At 39.4% G+C, this 21635-nt stretch overlaps 1 protein-coding gene across 1 annotated transcript; it reads left to right on the top strand.

Moving 5' to 3' along the window:
* Nucleotides 1-4401: 4401 nt before the first annotated feature.
* On the top strand, nt 4402-5938 carry LOC134288439 (uncharacterized). The gene is made up of 2 exons (XM_062853319.1): nt 4402-4408; nt 4744-5938. The coding sequence occupies exons 1-2, from the start codon at nt 4402-4404 to the stop codon at nt 5724-5726; spliced, it is 990 nt and encodes a 329-aa protein (XP_062709303.1). The 3' UTR covers nt 5727-5938.
* The last annotated feature ends 15697 nt before the right edge of the window (nt 5939-21635 follow it).

The raw sequence follows: 21635 nt of genomic DNA, 5'->3' as shown, positions 1-21635 counted from the left end.
TATCGAACACAACATCCCTTCCAACAATTCCCACCTCAACGAACATTGCCTCCAAACCCACCGTTTCGAGCCCAACCTCTAAATCCTTTCCAACAAACACATCCCTTTTCTCATCAGAATAATCCACCTAAACCAAACTCAGGATCTTTCCGTCATCAAAAACCCAGCCCAATGGAAGTCGATCAGTCGCTAAAGAGTCTAAAAGTAAATTACATGAATCGCCCTAATTGGCATGAAGTATTCTACACAGAACCAATGGATTACTACGGCCAATTCGGTGATCCATATAGTTTTTACCAATACGAACCAAACGATTATTACAACGATTTACCTGTTAATGATCAAGATTAAAGATAAATTTGATAACAATACCGAACAACAAGACACTTCCGAACCAGAGAGTGATACATTAAATTTTCATATGGAATCGCCCAAAACGGCAGATACCTAAAAAGTAACAATTTTTTACCGTATATTAAACTGAGTACTAAATATGGAGAGTTCAAATTTTTAGTTGACACCGGTGCCAACAAAAATTATTTGAACCCGGAATTAGTTGATGTAAACATTTTTAAGAAATGCAATCCCACAAAAGTGAAAAACATTAGTGGAAAGCACACGATCGACAAATACGTTGAATTGGACATTTTCGGGAAAAGCTTGAAATTTTATGCATTGAAATTTCACGCATTTTTCGATGGACTAATAGGCTATGAATCGCTAAGAGATTTAAAAGCCGAAATTTTAACATCTTCGAATATTTTAAAACTCCCTACTTGTTCAGTAAACATGCTTCGGAAATACCCTGACTCATTCAGTTGTAATCTGAACGCTTACGAGGAAATTCCTCTTGCCCTTAAAACCAATGTGTCGAATGGCGATTTTTTTGTTGAACATCCACTTCCTTTAACGGACGAAGTGATGGTTCTGCCAGGAGTTTATACAGCAAAAAACAATAAGACTACTGTCCTGTTGAAAAACTGCTGTGAAGTTCCGGTAAAAATCAGTCCTAATCGACTTATTTTTTCAGAGCTAAATAATTTCGAAGTCGAACAAAAAGTTGAAGATTATGAGCCTGGATACGTGTTTGACAATACATCAATTGACCCTAGGTTGAAAAGTCAACTTAGAGTAGACCATTTGAACTCGGAGGAAAAACGTAAACTAATGACCCTGATTTCTAAATTTCCCAGTATCTTTTATTTAGAAGGTGACGATTTAAGCTTTACAAATGTCATCAAACACAAAATTGAAACTAAAGATGAACTGCCAGTTCACGCTAAAAGCTATAGGTACCCCTACTGCCACAAAGAGGAGGTACAAAAACAAATTTCAAAAATGCTGTCTCAAGGAATCATACGCCCTAGCACGTCTCCTTGGTGCTCCCCAATATGGATAGTACCAAAGAAACTAGATGCATCAGGAAATCAAAAATGGAGATTAGTAGTCGACTATAGGAAGCTCAACGAGAAAACTATAGACGATAAATACCCTCTCCCAAATATAACCGAAATACTTGACAAATTGGGAAAATGCCAGTATTTCACGACTTTGGACTTGGCATCAGGTTTTCACCAGATCGAAGTTCACCCAGATGACATCCAGAAAACAGCGTTTTCTGTAGAACATGGGCTATATGAATACTTAAGAATGCCATTCGGGCTGAAAAACGCTCCAGCGACCTTTCAGCGAGTGATGGATCACCTCATTGGAAAATGTTGTCTTGTCTATATGGACGACATTATCATTTTTTCTGTTTCCCTCCAGGAGCATATAGAAAATTTGACAAAAATTTTTGCGGCATTGGAGAAAGTTAATTTAAAAATTCAATTAGATAAAAGTGAGTTTTTAAAAAAGGAGGTTGCATTTCTCGGACATATTGTTACCGACAATGGCGTTAAACCAAACCCGAGCAAAATTGAAGCAATTCAAAATTGGCCCATCCCTAAAAACCAGAAAGAACTTAGAGGCTTTTTAGGCATTTTAGGATATTATCGCAGGTTCGTTCGCGATTTTGCAAAAATCACAAAACCTCTCACTGCTCAACTGAGGAAGGGCGAGAGCGTAGAACATACAGACCAATTTCTAAAAACATTCGCTATATGCAAAAACCTTTTAACACAAAGTGATATCCTTCAATACCCGGACTTCGAAAAACCTTTTGTTTTAACCACAGATGCCAGCAATTTTGCCCTAGGAGCTGTCCTCTCTCAAGGTCCAATTGGACAAGACAGACCTGTAGCATATGCATCTCGGACATTAACAAAAACTGAAGAACGGTACTCAGCAATAGAAAAAGAGTTACTAGCTATCGTGTGGGCAACTCAATATTTCAGGCCTTATTTGTTCGGAAGGAAGTTCACATTATATACAGATCACCAGCCTTTGACTTATGCCTTAAATCTCAAAACTCCGAACACAAAACTTGTTGAATGGCGTTTGCAACTATTAGAATATGATTTCGATATAAAACACCGACCCGGAAAACAGAACGTTGTCGCGGATGCTTTATCGAGGATCACTCATGATTTGAATATAAACGAAAATGACTCAGATTCAGATGATGCGTCAGTGCATTCTGCTGACACAGACGATTCTGAATTCATCAAATGCACAGAAAAACCAGTAAATTTTTTTCACAACCAAATTGTTTTAAAAGTTAACGCTAACGAATCCGAGACCTACGAAGAAATTTTTCCCCGTGTACATCGAAGAACCATAACAAAGGTAACATTTGGCGTGCCAAATTTGATTAAAATACTAAAAGAATATATGGACCCTAGACGTTCCAATTGTATAATGTGTCCCGAAACGGTTATTCCTACCCTACAATTCGTGTACAAAAACTATTTTAGTAGATGCAAGACTTTCAAAATTTGTATATCTCAAAAAAATCTTATTGACCTTCCCAAATTAGAGGACCAAACTTCAATCATTGAAGATACTCATGAAACTGCTCATAGAGGCATTCGTGAGAACCTAGAAGAAATCAAAAGAAGATTCTACTTCCCTAACATGAAACGGAAAATAAGAAAATACATTGTACTTTGTGATACTTGTAACAGAGCAAAATATGAAAGAAAACCATACAAGATTAAACTAGGAGAAACACCAATTCCGAAGCAGCCACTGGAAATCATCCATATGGACATTTACATCGCTCAACCAAACATTTTTTTATCTGCTGTTGACAAATTCACCAGGTACGGTACTTTAATTCCAATTAAGTCAAGATCTATCCCCGATATCCGAAAAGCAATAGTAAAGTACATAGCAATGTTTGGCACCCCTACTATGATTGTTTCTGACAACGAGCCAGCTATTAAGTCTATAGAGATCAGAGGAATGCTCTCAGATCTCAATATTCAACAATACTTTACTCCAAGCAATCACAGTCAAATGAATGGAATTGTAGAAAGGTTTCATTCCACTATCACCGAAATTTTTAATGCAAATAAACATAAATATGGCGATATGCCGAACAAAGAAAAATTTCTAATCGCTTGTTCTTTGTACAACAATAGCATCCACACAGCGACTAACCTAAAACCAAGGGAGATACTTTATGTTTCCAAAAACGGGCAGGAACGACCCTTAGACATGGAACGCGTTATTGAGTTAAGAGATAAGTTGTATGACGAAGTACAACTTAAACTCAAAAAAACGCAGGACCAACAAAACAAACTGCACAACAAGAAACGAGAGGACCCACCCACTTTGGAAACTGGAGATGCTGTGTACAACCGGATTCAGGGAGTGAAGTCGAAAATCAAGGATCGCTTCCAGTCAGTGCGAGTAGTAGCCAACCGAGGTCGCACGTACAAAGATTCAGCAAAAAGGAAACTGCATAAAGAAAAACTCAGACGCGTTCGAAAATAGAAATATAACATTTCTAATACATTCTTTATTTTTTTTTTCTTCCCTCTCTCTCATTTTAGATGAAACCGAATCGAACATTTTTCACCGCCCTCATACTGTTCCTGAACTATCAACTATCCCTTACCCAATTTTCAAAAATCCTAAACCTGAAACAAAATCCTGGCCTCCTTACAATTGAAACCGGCAGTAGCTTTATAAAAATAGGAAACCATAAACTTTTTCACGTTATCGAATTAAACAACTATGATCCTATCTTTACAAAACTACTCAAAAATATTCAAGGACTACATAGATTCTCAAACTTTACGGATCTTGTCGAAATTTTGGAAATGAAATTCAATACCGTTCATAGCATTTTTAACGATCTTCAACCAAAGATAAGACAAAAAAGAGGATTGTTCAATGTGCTCGGAACAACAATAAAAGAAATAACTGGTAACATGGACCATAATGATTTTGAGCAAATTTCTAAAATAATAACTGAGTTGCAGATTAGTAATAAAGTATTGACAAATGAGAATAATGAACAGTTTAAAATTAACCTGCAACTTCAGAATCGTATTAATTCCATAATAAATCGCCTAAGTCAACAACAAAATGAAATCACGAAAAACATTATATCTGCGCGATTAGAAAATGAGACAAGCAGGAATTTCAAAATTCTTAGAGAAACGATGAAAATTAACTACAATTTGGATAATCTAAAGTCACATCTAGAGAACATTTTTGAATCAGTACAGCTTGCTAGAACCAAAGTCATCCCAAAACAAATATTGTCAGTAGAAGAGTTAGGATTTGTCTCAAACATTTTGGAGCAGCAAAATATCAGACCGAATAGCATAGAACAGATTTATGAGTTTTAAGATTTGTCCGCGTTCTATAATAATACAAGATTAATTTTCATTATTTCAATCCCCAGAATAGATAACACAACATACGAACCTCTTTTAGTTTCAAACAAGACTTTAAAACTTCCAGCCAATGTTGCTTTGCATAATGGTAACAAAACCTACTTCACCAAGGAGAAATGCCGAAGGATCGGAGTAACCAAACTCTGCAGTCTCGACAAACTAGTAGACATCACCGGAGACTCGTGTTATTCCAAACTACTGAAAGGGCTATCCGGTAACTGCACCTTCACTAAGTACCACCAACCTCGGGCAGTAAAAAGGATTACAGACAACCACATTGTAATCACAGATGTACGAAACATGGAGATCGATTCGAACTGTGGTTTGACCAGAAGGAATTTATCTGGAACGTATCTAATAGAGTTCCACAACTGTTCTGTTATGATAAACGGTACAAAGTACAGTAATGCCGAGTCATATAGAATGGAACCTGCACTGGTAATGTCATTAGACGGTTTGCACATCAACCAACAGACCCTGGAGACCCAACCAAATATTGATGAAATCCGTATTAGAAATAGGCACCAGCTGGAAACAATAACGAAACATCATAAAATTCAGACATACACTTCGCTAAGTATGTCAACTCTCTGTTTCCTTTTAAGTATTTTTGCAGGCCTTCTATGGATAGTCAAGAGACGAAAACAAATATCTCTTTATGTAGGATCATCCACGGAGTCCAACGTGAACCCGAAGGACCAACCAAGCAGAACCGAGGTCAACCCAACGAATCGGGACGATTCGTCTCCAAAAGGGGGAGTAGTTAAGATCGAACCCTCCTGGACATTCCCCATGAAAAGCATCGCCTTCACACCGATGCTCATGGCAACAACAACAACGACAACACCGACGACGACGACGGCGATGCCAGCCCGTTCAACCTCGAGCCCGCAAGCCGCAAACATCAGCAGTTCTGCCTCTAGCACCCAGAAGTAGAACGGTCGCACCTAGCCAGGTCAGCAAGCCCGGCAGCCACCGATGTCACCAAGTGGACGGACCCACCGACGGACCACATCAGCAGGTTTATGCCAAGCAACAGCAACATGGCAATCACTTCCTGTATTTTTCATAATAAGCACTTTCTTGATAGGTTTCATTTGAATTGAAAGACAATAAAGAATTATTACTTTTCCGGACGTCAAGTCGAACAGTTAGTCTTTTTTTAAAACCTAGTCTGGATGACGAGACTCAGAAGTTCTATATCTATATCTATATATATAAAAATGAGTTTGAATTCGCTTTGAGGCAACAAAACTCAAGAACGGATGAATCGATCAGCAAAACTCTTGCACGGTTCGATTCGTATTTATGGTGGCTGTGTTTATAAGTAATAAAAATTACGAAAAGCAACTAAGAAAATAAGAAAATTGTTAAAGTACTTATTTTTCATGTCCTGGGAAGAAAATCAACACGATCGAAAGGAAATCAATCTAGAGTGCCATGCTGCAATTGTCAAGCTACCACATCATGGCAAGACAAAGTTTGCCGGGACCGCTAGTATATATATAAAAATGAGTTTTAAACCCCTTTGAGGCAACAAAACTCACGAACGGCTGAACCAATCAGGATGACTCTTGCATGGTTCGATTCGTATTCATGGTGGCTGTGTTTATAAGTGAAAAAATGTTAGGAAAATGAACTAAAAATGTAAGCAAATAGACAAAATGCTGATTTTTTATGACCTGGGAAGGAAATCAGCACGACTGAATTGAAATTAATCTAGAGTGCGGTGCTATTTTGAGCTCGACAGTTGTCAAACCACCACAAGACGGCAAGACAAAGTTTGCCGGGCCAGCTAGTTATACACTACCCGCCATAAATATGGAATCGCATATTGCAATACTCATACCGAATATTGCAGCACCCAAAAAAGTTTGGCATCACCCTAAAATGTGATTATTTCAGGTCTTTGAGGTACAAATCATTTATGACCCCCCTAATTCTCTTTCAAAATGCAACTCGTACCCACAACCTAATTGGTTCTAGGTTTACTCTATTTTTCCTCCTTATTTTGGGTGATGCCAAACTTTTTTTTTTTCACGACGGGCTTGGTGGTCTAGTGGCTACCGCTTCTGATTCGTATGCAGAAGGTCATGGGTTCAATCCCTTGCCCGTCCCTTGTCATCCTACTTTGTATATTTCTATCCACTTTCTCTCTCTCTCTCTCTCTCTCTCTCTCTCTCTCTCTCTCTCTCTCTCTCTCTCTCTCTCTCTCTCTCTGTCTCTCTCTCTCTCTCTCTCTCTCTCTCTTCTCTACATATACAACTCTTGTATATTCATATGTTCATAGCCATCGCTAGAACCAGAAACGAATTGGAAAAAAGTCGTTTCCCTCCCTTCCAATTTCCACTCACAGCACAGTGTATAAAAAACGCCTATGCAACCAAAGCGTGCTGGGCCGCTTGACCTTATTCACCTCATTCATCACACAATCTATCACCTTACGAACACTATAAATAACCCCTAAGGACTGTTCATTAAAGAAAGTGAATTCTTGCTCAGTGTGTAAAGACATTGTTCACTTCAGCAACACACTCAAAGAAAACGGAAAAAGTAAGAAATTTCGAGCGATAGGTCGTATTAGCTTTGCGACTAGCAGATTACTTCTGCACAAATGGTGTTCCAAAAAGTTGTCGTTTCGAGAATTGGCTTACTAATACACTTCCGGGACCGCAATTTTTTAACGCTAAGGGGCTGTCCATAAACCACGTGGTCATTTGTCCATACAAATTTTTTTATTTGTCCATACAAAATGATCATTGGCCGAAACCCCCCCCCCCTCATGACCACGTGGTTTATGGACAGCCCCTAAGCAGGGGACAGATGTGCCGGATGATGTAGGGTACATCAGAACTGAAAAAAATTTGGAAAAAGTTTTTAGGGTGGCAAGCTAATTGTTCATGTGGCTTAAACAGTTCTTCGTATTTCACAACGGGAACAATCAACGGTGAAAATAACAGAAAGGAATGCATCAAAACTCGACTTCTACTTATCTATCGAATACATACGGATCCTCTTTTGTTTTAGGCGGATCTGGCATCCGCTTATTACGCTTCTTCTAGACTAGAGATGCTCAAGACGGAAAAAGTCGATTTTGTCGAAATATGGCAAAATCCACGAAACTTCTCTGAACAGCGTCCTGTGGAAAGATACTGGACAATAATTAAGCGGCATCTTAAGAAAGATGGAAGAGAAGCAAGCTCTGTTGATTGATTCAAAAGAATTTGGCCTGCGGCACAACGAAAAGTTACGGAGAAAGTTGTGCAGAATCTAACGGGAGGTATCAAGAGGAAAGTCCGAGCGTTCTTCCGAAAAGCGAAGTAAATGTTCAAACCCACGTGAATTAGGCCACATGTATGTTGATTGTCATCTATAAAAAATAAACTTATGAATTTGTTCGAAAATACACATTTTCTATTGAAAAACAGGTGTCCACTTTCTTTAATGAACAGTCCTTATGTTACATACAAGTTTTATGAAGACACCCCTCGTTAAAATAATAGTTTCAACAAGTTTTTAGAGAATATATGCATTTAAAAAATGTTTTCAATATGTTTTTTGGAAACAAACACTTGGAAGAAACTCTGGAGAAACTTCTGAAGAAACCTCTTGAGGAATTCCTGAAGAAATATTTAGAGATATTTTTGAAGAAATTCTTGGGGAAATTCCTGGGAAAATTCTTGAAAATATCCTTAGAGGAATTCCTGGAGGATTTTCTGAAGCAATTTCTGGAGGAACCTCAGGACGAATGCCTGGAGGAACTTCTGGTGAAATCCTTAGAGGAATTCTTGGGTAATTTCCGTGCAACTATCTCTGGAAAAAAGCCTGGAGAAGTCCTTAAATGAATCCCTGGAAATATCTCTAGAGGAATTCTAGAAGGAATCCCTGGAGAAATTCCTGAAGAAATTCCTAGAGGACTTCCCAGAGAAATTTCTGGAGAAATTTTCGGAGGATACATTGCATTGGAGGAATCTCTGGAAGAATTCTTAGTGGAATCCGTGAAGGAATTTGTGGCAAATTCCTGGTAGAATTGCCGGAGGAATCCCTTGAGGGGTTCCTGGAGGAATATCTGGATGAAATCCTGGAGGAATGCCTGGAGAAACTCCTGAAAGAACTTCAGGAAAAACTCCAGGAAAAACTCCTGGAAGAATACCTGGAATAATTTTTGGATAAATTCTGAAAGGAATTCCTGAATTTCTGAAGGAATCAATATATGATTTCCTGGAGAAGTTGCCGTAATAATTTCTGTAGGTATTTCTAGAGAAGTCCTTGAATAATCCTGAAGGAATCCCTATAGAATTCCCTGGAGGAACTCCTGGAGGAATTCCCGGATGTATTCCTAAAGGAATTCTGAAAGAAATCCCTTGAAAATCCCCTAGAGGAATGTGGAGCGGACCTGGTTGGATGGTTAGAACACGTGACTATCACGCCGAGCACCTGGGATCGAATCCCATTCACGACAAACTCACAAAATGTGAGTTCTGCCTTCGGAAGGGAAGTAAAGCGTGGGTCCCGAGATGAACTAGCCTAGGGCTAAAAATCTCGTAATACAGATATGTATGCCCTAGAGGAATACTGAATAATTCTTGGATAATCACTGGAGCACTTTCAGAAATCCCTGGAGAAATTCCTAAAGGAATCAATGGAAGAAATCCTGGAGGAAACCCTGGAGGAAACCCTTGAGGAATCTATTTTTTTAGGATTTTTAGAGGAATCCCTGCAGTAATTTTCAGAGGAATGCCGGAAGAATTCTTGTAGGATTTTTTGGAGGAATGCCTTGAAGAATACCAGAAAGAATTCCCGAAGCAATCCAGGGAGCAATTCCCAAGGAAAGTCTAGAAGGAGTTTCTGAAGAAACCCCAAGAGGAAGTACTGAAATTCCCAATGAAACCCTTAAATAATCTTTAAAAGAGTTAGGAACTCATGAAAGAAATGCTCTAGCAGTTCCTAAGAATTCCTAAAAAAATCACAGAAGCAATTCCCGGATGGATCCCTGGAGGAATTCTTGGAAGAATTCCTGTAGAATCACCATGAGGAATCCCGGAAACAATCACATGAGGAATTTGCTTAAGGAATCTCAGGAGAGCTTTCTTAGCGAATTCCCGAAAGAATTTCTGTAGGAATCCCTGGGTAAAAATCTGAAGAAATCCATGTTTGCATGAATTATTGAAGGAATACTTGGATGAACTCCTAAAGGTTTTTTTTGTACAACATTTTTAAGCAATTCATGGATAAATTTTTGAACAATGTCTGGAAATTTTCTGAAAAAAAAGATGGTACAGCAATCGCTAGCAGAAATATGAAAGAAATGTATAGAGAAAAATCTTGCAGAAATACCTTTAAAAAATCGCTGGAGAAATTCTTGAAGGAAAACTCGAATAAATCACTGGAAGAACCTTTAAAGATATCCCAGGATAAATCTCCGAGAAAATGTCTAGTGAAATCCCTAGATGAATTCTTGAATGAATCTCTGAAGGAATCCATGATGGAATCACTGCAGCAAGCTGTGGAAAAAATACTGGAGGAATTGATCATACTCATATAGTTTACGAAACTAAGAAGAAACCTACATTAGTCAATTTGATTCCTCAAAGCTGCAATGCTAATTAACATTTTCACATATCGGGTGCCCATGCCGCTTAAGTCATGAATATGACCGTTGCTGCTTCACTTTATGGCGTACAGCTCTTCCACCGTTCCAAATGGTCTGGTAGTAATATTCACGGTGTACTGAAGGTGATATATTCCCGAAATCTGACAGCTTTTTGATGACGTAATTCAAATCGTTCATATGTGATCTAGTACATACTCCACACCAATTTGATCAATGTGAAAAACGATAAGAACGACGTCACATGTTTACATCCAAAATAGATGTTTACATAGGTTACTAGCCTGCCTTGTGATATTTATGTCGTGGTTATATCCATTTCATCCGCAAAACAGCCTACCATAGCCTACCTGATCAAACAGAAACACTACGCTAACGCGCATGGAGGTTCGCACGTGGTTTCTGCTGATACATTAATCCAACTCGACAAGCCTCGAAAAATCATCGTTTGGAGCTTCTTCCATAAATAGGGGAACAGAGCCCAAAATGCCAAGATGGGGTAAAATGGCCCAACTCATAAAATCATTCCTGAATGGGACTTGATCATTGATATAGGTGAACGGTGTCAAGATATGTTTGCATTGAACATTCTTCTAGATGCTAGGCCGCCAAACCCAAGGAAAATCTTTTGATTTCTCAATGAAAATTGGCAACTTCCGGTTTTCCATGCTTGCAATTAAGGTTTTCTGGTGATTTTATTACCAGCCAAGTGTTTCCAACGAGATTGAGGCACGCATGGAGTCGCATGGTTGTTGATGTCTACGCTTTCCATGTTAGGGGTCATTCAAATATTGCGATCATCGTTTTGCGGGGAGGGGGGTAACACTCCATGTATTGAGTAAACGAAAAAACGTGACAAAAAGGTGAAAGTGAGTCGAAAATGCCAGAAAACTGAAGGACGTAATTTTTGAATGTTTTCATGAAGTGGCATCTTACCCCATGGCAGACGGCCTTTTTGCACCACTTCCGTTTTACGAACCAGTTTTTGAAATCGCTAAAAATCAATGAAAATGCAATGATTTAGTGAATATTTTTGCTGAAGCATCGAGCAAATATTGTCTAGTTGCTGTTACCACTTTGAAAGCCAAACAAATGAGGCTATTTATCATTGAAAACTATGAAAGTTTGAAAAATGGCATATTGCCCCACTTTCCCCTAACTAATTTAAGCTTTAGTGCGAGCAATGACCAACTCAGTCAGCGACGAACCCTGCAGTTTGAAAGTTTGAACTTCAATGTTGAAGTGCTAAACCGTGCGTCTCCATTGACTTGTCTTCTACAGGGTTCGTCTCTTATGTACTGAAGTCTTCGTACAACTTTGCACCACCAAATTGATATGTCCGGTAACTTCCGGAATGAAAATGCTTTTCTTGTAGTTCTCAAGTAGTAGTTGCTTTATTGAAAGCCAAACTTAGAATGAATCAACCAGTGCAGATTCCTATGCTCATATAGTGGAACAAAGGCTGCTATGATGATCAATTCGTGTTTAGGGTAGGGTAAACAGGTATAATATGCCCCCCCCAAGCAGAAATGGCAATATATCTAAAATTGGCGCCTTATTCCATCTATTGTCCACTGCAAATCATTGTTTCTAAAGTCAGTGAAGTGTTGCATAAGAACTTAACCTTTGGAGGGACGGCTATGAAAGCATTGAAACTTTTTTCGAAAACGTTCCAAAATTTACCTTATCAAAACAAACGGGGCAAAAGAAAAACGTCCAGCCCCGTGATAAAACCAAAATAAAACTGTACCAAGGATTAATTCCACCACATGCTTTTCCTAGGAGGGTCTTTTAACAAGTGTTCAACTGCATAAAAGTTGCAAAATAACACTAGCGAACAGAACAAGCTTCATTTACAATGAAGTCAGTTTACAAGAGGTAAAATATTACGCCAAAAGCCTCGATTTCAGACTTTTTGATATTTTTATTGCTTTTCTGTACCAATCAACTAACGGACAAGCTTGATGGCAATTATTCTTCAATATTTAAGATCTCTAATCGATCACGCATGCGAAAAGCGCTTGAATCGCTAGAAAATGAAGGGGGGCGTTTTGCCCCGGTGGGGCGTATTATACCCTTTTACCCTATTATTCAGTTGACGTGTAAATCCATTGATTGCTGTGATCCAACTCAAATGGAGACGCACTATTACGCACCCAGTAGGTACGTAATCTCGCATTTCTTCGATGAAACCATCACGCCAAAACCGCTCAACACAAAAATGTTTATGACCTACACATAAGTGCATAATTTCCAGACCACACAAAAAATGTGAAAAACTTACACATACACAAAACTGTGAAATTTGCAATAGATTTTGTACAAAAATCTAGCTAGGTTTAGTAGTGACCTTGATGAATAAAAAATTTAAATTTAAATAAAATTTAAACATTTAAACATCAATCAAATCCAACGTGCTACCCAACAAACTTCAAAGCTGTCACGGAACAAAACAAATCGAGCAGGATTTTCTCGTATTTACTACTATAGGTTAGCTATACACGAAAAAGTAGTTCATGTTTTTGTTCCCAAACTGCGCTCCTCTAGCAGATACCATAAATGCACTTGACAACACCCTGAGGAAGTGCATGCACGGAGAATAGCGAAGGGAGCCAAAAAATGCAACCTTACTTATTGCTCATGCACAACAGAATTCACAACATACCTAGCTATGAGCAACAATGCGACGCGGTTCCACATATAGGCAGGCAGTGGTGGCATGTTGGGGCCTAGATGGTTTATGTGGTGGCGGAGCGGTTTGGCTCCCGGTATCAGAAAATAGGATCTTAAAAGCTCACAAACAGTCCCAGTCACGTACCGTGCGCCGAGTACCTACTCACCCAGTAAGTAGTACCTAGTAGGGAGCCCTAGAAGGAACCCTATATCAAGAAGTGCGGGACGAAGACGAAGATGATGATGACGTTGTTTGGGTTGGGGGTTGCTACCTACTTTAACTTTTCCGGCGCCCACTCAACTCACCCTACTGCAACTGCGGTTGCATTGCAACTCTCAAGTGGAAAATCCCAAAAGAACTAGTTGCAATTCCTTTTCAACCGACCGACTCTGACTCTAGATGGGAGAGGGGTGACTTTTGTCCGGGTGCATTTCCTTGCAATTGCAACAACCCGTTGTGACACGACGACCGACGCGGCGGACGACGTCGTTTCGCCTTGGGTTCGGATTTCTAAATTAAGCTAATTCTTCGTTTCTTGGGTAGTATTTCGGTTCCGCAGCAGACCGCGGGACCGAAAGAAAACCTCGAATCACAGTGTGCGCCGCAAAAAGCTCGGCAACGCGCTGTTCTAACTTTGTGGCACCGAGATGACACCTCCAAGAAGTGAGTAGCAGCAAGCCTTGAATTTACCCTACCAGTTCGCGCGGAGCTGGGAAAGGGTAAGAATGAACAGTAACAAATTGCCGGGTAGCTTGCTTGGATGGGAATGACTAAAGTAGCTCTAAAAGCTACGGGGATCTGAAATAAAAATCTTTCGTATTCCAGCTTTCGTAGAAGCTGTCCTGGGAAAAACTGCTGGGAGTAGTTTAAGTACGTACCTAGTTGAGCATGGAGAATAAAGCTGCTGCGGCAAAGTGCTATAAGTACGATGGTGGTATGTTTGTGATGCTTATAAAAACAAATGGAGGGGTTGTTTTTCACACGCTTTTAGTGACGTTTCCTGTTGCCAGTGATTTGCTTTTAAGCTGTTTTATCGCTCTAGATGGCAGTTATCTCCCTTTTCGTTTGAATGCAATGAGGACATTTGCCCAGCGCGATGCGATGGTTTTTGATTTGAAATACAGAATGAGCCATAAAAAAACGAGAAATGGCATAGGGTGACGAAGGGTATTATCGGCAGGTTTGTTCTCTTCGTCATGGGGGGTTTTTTAGGCCGAATTTCCTGAAATTTGGACATATAACTCCGGTAACTATGGTCTATCGAGTGTTGAATTCGAAGATTCTTTAAGGGTTTCCAAGAACTCTCTTGAGTATGGGTCATCGAATCTACGAGGGCTGCTAGTTGTATCTAAGAAACGCTTAGATACAACTAGTATCCATGAAACGCTTTGAAACCCTTTAGAACCTCCATGAAATCTGCATGAAATTTACCTGAGAGTGTCTGAACCCCCATGAAACCACTCTGAAACCTCCTGAAACGCGTTGAAGCGCTTTGAAACGCCTCCAAAACCCCCATGAAACCCCATGAGCCTCTGAGGCCCCCGTAACCCTCTTGAAACGCTTTGAAACGCCTTGAAACGCTTTTAAACGCCGTCATACGTTTTGAAACGCATTAAATCTTCATTTTGAAACCTTTAAATCTTCATAAAATTTACCTGAGAGCCTCTGAACTCTTCTGAAACCACATTGAAACCTCCTGAAATGCCCTGAAACGCATTGAAACGCTTTGAAATGCCTCCAAAATCCCTTATGAAACCACATGAGCCTCTGAGGCCCCCTTAACCCTCTTGAAACGTTTTGAAACGCCTTGAGAAGCCTTGAAATGCCTTGAAACGTTTTGAAACCCCTTTGAAATCCCTATGAAACCTGCGAGAATTTCACCTGCGAGCCTCTGAAGCCCCTTAAAACCCTCCTTATACCTCCTGAGCCGCCCTGAAAAGCATTGAAAACCCTTGAAACGTCTTGAAACGCATTGAAACGCCTTGAAAAATGCTTCCGAAACCCCCATGAATCCCCATGAGCTTCTGAGGCCCCCTTAACCCTCTTGAAACGCTTTGAAATGCCTTGAAACTCTTTGAAACGCCTTGAAACTCTTTGAAACACCTTGATACACTTTGAAACTCCTTCAGAACCCCCATTAAATCTTGATGAAATTTACCTGAGAGCCTCTGAACTTCCCTGAAACCATTTTGAAACCTCCTGAAATGCCCTGAAACGCATTGAAACGCTTTGAAATGCCTCCGAAATCCCCATTAAACCCAATGAGCCTCTGAGGCCCCCTTAACCCTCTTGAAACGTTTTCAAACGCCTTGAGACGCTTTGAAATGCCTTGAAACGCCTTGACACGTTTTGAAGCGCTTTGAAGCGCTTTGAAGCGCCTCTAAAACCCCTCCAAAACCTCCATGAAATTCACCTGAGAACCTCTCAAGCCCTCTAAAGCCCCTGTGAAATCTCTTGAAACGCCCTGCAACGCCTTCAAACGCTTTGAAACGCTCTGAAACGCCTATTAATGCCCTGAAACGCATTGAAACCCCTTGAAACGTCTTGAAACGTTTTGAAAAGCTTTGAAACGCCTCCTAAATCCCTCCAAAACCTCCGTAAAATTTACCTGAGAACCTCTGAAGCCCCCTAAAACCCTCCTGAAATTTTATAGGGTGCCCTGAAATGCATTCAAACGCCCTGAAACGTCTCTAAAACCCCAACAAAACCTCTATGAAATTCACCTGAGAGCCTCTGAAGCCGCCTAAAACCTCTGTGAAACCTCCTGAAACGCCCTGAAATGCATTGAAATGCCTTGAAAAACTTTGATACGTATATGAAACCCCCATGAAACCTTCGTGAAATTCACCTTCGAGCCTCTGAAGCCCCCTTAAGGCCCCCTAAATCTCCTGAAACGCCCTGAAACGCAATAGAATACCCTGAAGCTCCTTGGAACACTTTGAAACGCTTTGAAATGCCTCTAAATCCCCTTTGAAACCTCCGTGAAATTCACCTTCGAGCCTCTGAAGCCCTCTTAACCCTTTGGGGACGGATGGGTCATATGTGCCCAGCTGAGAAAATTGACCATCACAAACGTGTTCTAGACCAGCGAGGTTGCACCCGGAAAGGTGAAAATTCCGTCTACAAAGGGTTAAACCGCTGTGAAACCCCATGAAACGCCCTGAAACGTATTGAAACGTCATGAAACGCTTTGAAACGCTTCTGAAATCCCTATAAAACGTGAAATTTTCCTGAGATCCTCTAAAGCCATCTAAATCCCATGTGGAACCTTCTGAAACGCATTGAAACGCCTTGAAACGTTTTGAAACGCCTCTGAAACTCTCATGAATCCTCCGTGAAATTCACGGCATCCTTAAACCTCCTGAAAGGCCATGAAACGCATTGAAACACCTTGAAACACCTTGAAACGCTCTGAATCACCTCTGAAACACAAATGAAATCCATGTGAAACACATCTAAATGCCTCTGAAGCCCCTAAAATACCTCTTAAACCTCCTGAAACGCTTTGAAACGCTTCTGAAACTATGAAGCCGCCTTAAAGCCCTCTGAAAGCTCATGAAACGCCTGGAAATGGCTTGGACCCCCTCCCCCCTAAAACTCTCTTGAAATGTCTCTGACCTTCCCCCCCCCCCCCCCCCCCTTTGCATCTGCAGGCCACTTGCCCTTCTCAAGCTTCTTTGCAACCTTGAAATCCATTTAGACAACGAACTGAATTCATTTAGGTAAATATTCTATTCAGGCAGTCCCGAGTCGGGACTCCCGACTCCTTACCTAAATGGAGGTTCGGTTTAGCTTTTCCTCAGGACGACCATCCGGTATGGTCACAAGAACATCGTAGGACTTCGGCAGACTTTCGAGAATCATTGCGACAATCCAGTGTTTCTTAAACTTCTCACCCATCGCGATCAGCTTGTTGATCGACGGCGTCATATTCACCAGAGATGCACTTTCGTGGCAAAGGTAGTCCTTCCGTAGTATTTCTTGAGAGTATCCAACATTTTCTTGGCCGTGGTTGACTGCATGCGACGTGTTTCATCCGGCAGTTGTCCAAAGCGAGACCGATCAGCGCCCGTACTTTTCCATCTCTAGTTCACAAAGCTGTGTCCCGTTCGGCAGGTAATTCGTCCTTTACGATCGAGAACAATTCCTCCTCCCGTTAGCAACAGCTCCATCAAGGACGTAGCCAGACGTGACCCTCATTCCACCAGGAAAGACTCTAAGGGCCGATTTCTTCACCTCGGCTTAACCGGTAGGCCAGGCTTACCCATACAGTTAAACCTGGCTTAACGCTTAAGCCAGGGTGAAGAAATCGCCCCTAAGACTTCCTCCAGATCCCTTAAGATTTTCTCCAAAAATTCATCGCAGAATTACCCCAGGAATTCCTTCAGAAATTCCTCCAAAAATTGATCAAGATATTCTTCCAGGAATTCCTCAAGAAATTCCTACAACAATGCCTCTAGGAATTTCTCCACTGAATTCTCCAAGAAATTCCCCAGGGATTCCTTCAGAAATTCGTACAGTAATTCCTTAAAGGATTCCTCCAGAAATCTCTAAGAATTCATAGCAAGATTTATTCAAAAATTTCGCCAGGGATTCTTACCGGAGTTTCTATATACTTGGGAATTTTCCAGGAATTCATCAATGAATTTCTTTGAGGATTTCGAAGAATTGCTCCAGGTATACTTTCAGAAATTCCTCAGGGATTCCCCCAGAAATTCTCCCGAGCATTTCTCCTGGGACACCTCCAAGAAATGTTTCAGGGATTCATCCAGAAATTCCTCCGAGGTTGCCTTCAGATTTTTTTTCTACAGAAACGCCACCAAGGATTTCTCCAGGAATTCATTCAAAAATTTCCCTAGAGATTCCTCCCAGAATTCCTTTAAAGTTTCCTCCTGTAATTCCTCCAGAGATTCATCCACGAATTTCTTCTCGGATTCATCCAGGAAATTCTCCAAGAATTTTCCCAGGGATTACTCCGGGAGCTCTTCCACGGATTGCTCCTGGAATTCCTCTAGTGATTTCTTCATAAATTCCTCTCGGTTTTTTTTTCAGAAATTTCGGAAATAATATTTTCCAGAGACGCACCCAACAATTTCCCCAGGATTACCTGAAGATGTCGAGGAACTCTTCCAGCGATTAGTATCGGAATTCTTTAAGCTAGTTTGCATGGATTTACTTCAAGAATATCCAAGAATTTCTTCAAAAATTCGTCTTGCGATTCTTTCAGGAATATATCCTGATATTCTTTTTTTTCTACAAGAAACCCTTCAAGAAGTTGTACATTGATTTTTTTTCAGGAACAGCTCCAGAGATTCCTCTAGGAGTTTATCAGGGTCGTTTTTAAGGTGTTTCTTTAGAAATCCCTTCAGGGATTCTTCCAAAAAAATGTCAAGTGACTCCTTCTGAAATTCCCCTGGGAATGCCTCAAGGGTTTCCTCCAAAGATTGTTTTAGGACCAACGATTTTTTCAGGAATTTTATCAGAGATCTCCTTCCCAATTTTGTGTAAGGATTTCCCGGAAATTTTTCTATGAATTTCTTTAAGAAGTTGCCTAAAAATTTTCCAAGGATTCAGGAATCGCTCCAGCGGTTTCCTCAGGAGTTTATTGAATCGCTGGATCAGAACATCAGGATTTCTTCCAATAAGTCCTCCAGGAATTCTTTCACACATTTCAAATAAGAGTCACGGCAGCGCAGGTTTTTGTTGCGCAGAAGTCACTGTGACTTAATTTGAACAAATAAATTCTAACATGATAACAGCGCTTACAAACATTTCTCCAGGCAATCCTTAAGAAATTCAACTAGGGAAGACTCATTCGGAATTCTCCCAAGGTTTCCTCCCGGAATTTCTGTAGGAATTTCACCTTATACTTCCAGAAAATTATCCAAGAATTTCTCCAGGGATTCTTACTGGGATACCTCGAGGGTTTTCTCAAGTGATAGTTTCAAGACTTTCACGAGAGTACCTTCAAATTTTCTTCCAAGGATCCTTCCAGAAATACATCGATTGACATTTCTTCAGGATTATGCTCTGAGATAAGTATATGCAGTATATGAGTATAGAAACTGTCTTAAAGGATATTCTGACGTACTCGGAACTTTTTTCAACGTATTGTACAATATAAAATAGCGTTACTGCTTAAGAGTTGAATAGAGCATTTAGAATATGATAACATTATATTTAACATCAGTTCCGTTTCCTGCGTGGAAACCCGAGCAGAAGAAAATAATAAAAGAAGATCAAATTCTCCCATTAAAAATGAATAGCTGAATCCCGGGCAGAAAAGAATTACAAAACAATTGCAAGTTTTACCATTTAAAAAGAATTACTGAATGGTAAAATTTGCCATTGGTTTGTTTGAAATAAGTGACGAAAGGGCAAAAATAATAACTGACATTGTTCTATGAAATAACTGAAGAATGTCAAATTTTGACATTACAATGGCAAACCAAGAACAAAAAAAATTAACGTTGAGAATTGCAAAGTATACCATTATTGAGTTATGTATTAAAAACAGAACAATATCAAAATTAGTTATTCGCCTGTCGACTAAAAAAACTATCAGAAAGTTACCATTAGAATAACCAAAATTCAAATTTTGCCACTATGTTGTTCTTGATAAGTGCCAAACTGCATGGTTCATCAAACTCGTAAGAGGTCAACAATATCTCACCAATTGCAAAATTTGTTATGATAGCAAAATAAGACATTCAGTATTTATTCTTCCAAATTTGATAAATGCCAAGCGAATGGCATATTTTGATATGATACCATATTATGCTATTCACATGTTGTTTTAAGCTCTTCATGAAGAATTCATGAATGACAAAATAAGTTATGACAATAAAATTTGTTATTCTTTTGTTTTTGGTTTGCCATTCACCTCTACCCGGGATGGCAACAATTTGTTATTGGTTTATTGGGAACAAGAGCTAAAAAAACAAAATAACAACTGAATTTGTACCGGAAAATAACTCAATAATGAATAATTTTAACATTATAAGAACAACCCAAGGACAAAATATTTTGAAATGTAAAATAATTGAATTAGTTATTATCGAGTTATTGAGAACAAAGTAAGTACAAAATAAGTTATTTCAAAAAAGATCGTAAAAATTGTAAATCTTGTACTTATGATTGGAAAAAAACTGTGTTCAGAAATATTTTGCCCTTGGTGTTTCTCATACTAACAAAATTAGATATTATTGAGTTATTTTCCGGTACAAAGTCAGTTATTATTTTTGATCTTTTAGTTCTTCTTCCCAACAACCCATTAACAAATTTCGCCATTAAGCTTTTCATTTTTAATAGCAATATTTGATCTTCTCATGTTACTCTCTCTGACAAAATACAAAATACCAAATAACTCATCAATAATAAAATAAGTTATATGTAATTGCAAAACATGCCATTGAGGTGTTATTTTACTTGAGATGTTCAGAAGAACTTCTTGTGTCATTCATGAGTGCATATTTTGTCATTTTTTAGTTATTTATTGTTATTCAATAATAACTTAGTGTTAAACGCACAGTAACTACTTACCGACCCCAAATTCATTCGGCGGAGATTCGCGGATGAGTCTTCGATGGTCAAGGTGGACTGAAGCAACGGCAGAAGACATTAAGGGGGTTCACACGCGTTCACTAGGGTATTTCGGACGCACACTAGACACTTTTGTCGTATTCGGGTGGTAGTTTTAGCAAGACTGAACTTTATTCTATGATTGTGGTAACGTATTCATGGGGCACGTGGTATTAATATTAGTTCTTAGGTGTAGATTGGTATTATTATAGCATATAGGGCAAAAAATAATGTACAATACAATACTATTCAATAGACATTGGAATTCAAGGCCGGAGCAACTTTCTCTATGCAGGGCCGTGAGGCAATTTACCATTAGATTAAAAATATGATGTGTTCTTAGGCTAGGGTGATTCAAAAATTCATTTTATTTGATTGGCATTTAACACTCCGAAATAACCAATTTTGCAGTGATAACATTTTTTGTTCTTAGCGAGTTAATCGGTGTTATTCACAAACAGGGATGCCATATATACAGATTTATCTGTATTATACAGATTTTTGAACATCCGTACAGATTTCATTTTATATGCAATACAGATTTTTGAGCTAGAGGGGCTATTTTATTTTTGTATGGGATACAGATTTTGAAAATACCGATACAGATTTTTCAAAAAATCGTCTGGCATCCCTGTTCACAAATAACATAAGAATGGTAAAATGATATATGATGGCAAAACTTGTTATTTTTGTCTTTAGTTTGTTATTTACCTATACCCGGGTAGTAGCAGGCTGTGCGCGCGAGCGGCTGCGTTTTCAAAACTGCCACGCATCAAAACTGTCACGCTTCTTTGCTACACGACGGCACGCTTGGTAATTTTTTCCATAATTCACTGTTGCCATTTACCAACGACACTTGTATCACAGAGAACAGACATCCAGGCTAGAACAAATTTCATTCAGAAAGTTGTGTAAGGATTTGAATCTTCACTTCAGTAAGGTTGCAAACCAATATACGATGAAAACACTTACGCCGCCA

Source organism: Aedes albopictus, chromosome 1 (assembly GCF_035046485.1).
Source record: "Aedes albopictus strain Foshan chromosome 1, AalbF5, whole genome shotgun sequence".
In the NCBI taxonomy this organism is placed as follows: domain Eukaryota; kingdom Metazoa; phylum Arthropoda; class Insecta; order Diptera; family Culicidae; genus Aedes; species Aedes albopictus.
The sequence above is the reverse complement of the archived record's forward strand: the minus strand, read 5'-3'. Positions and strand labels throughout refer to the sequence as shown.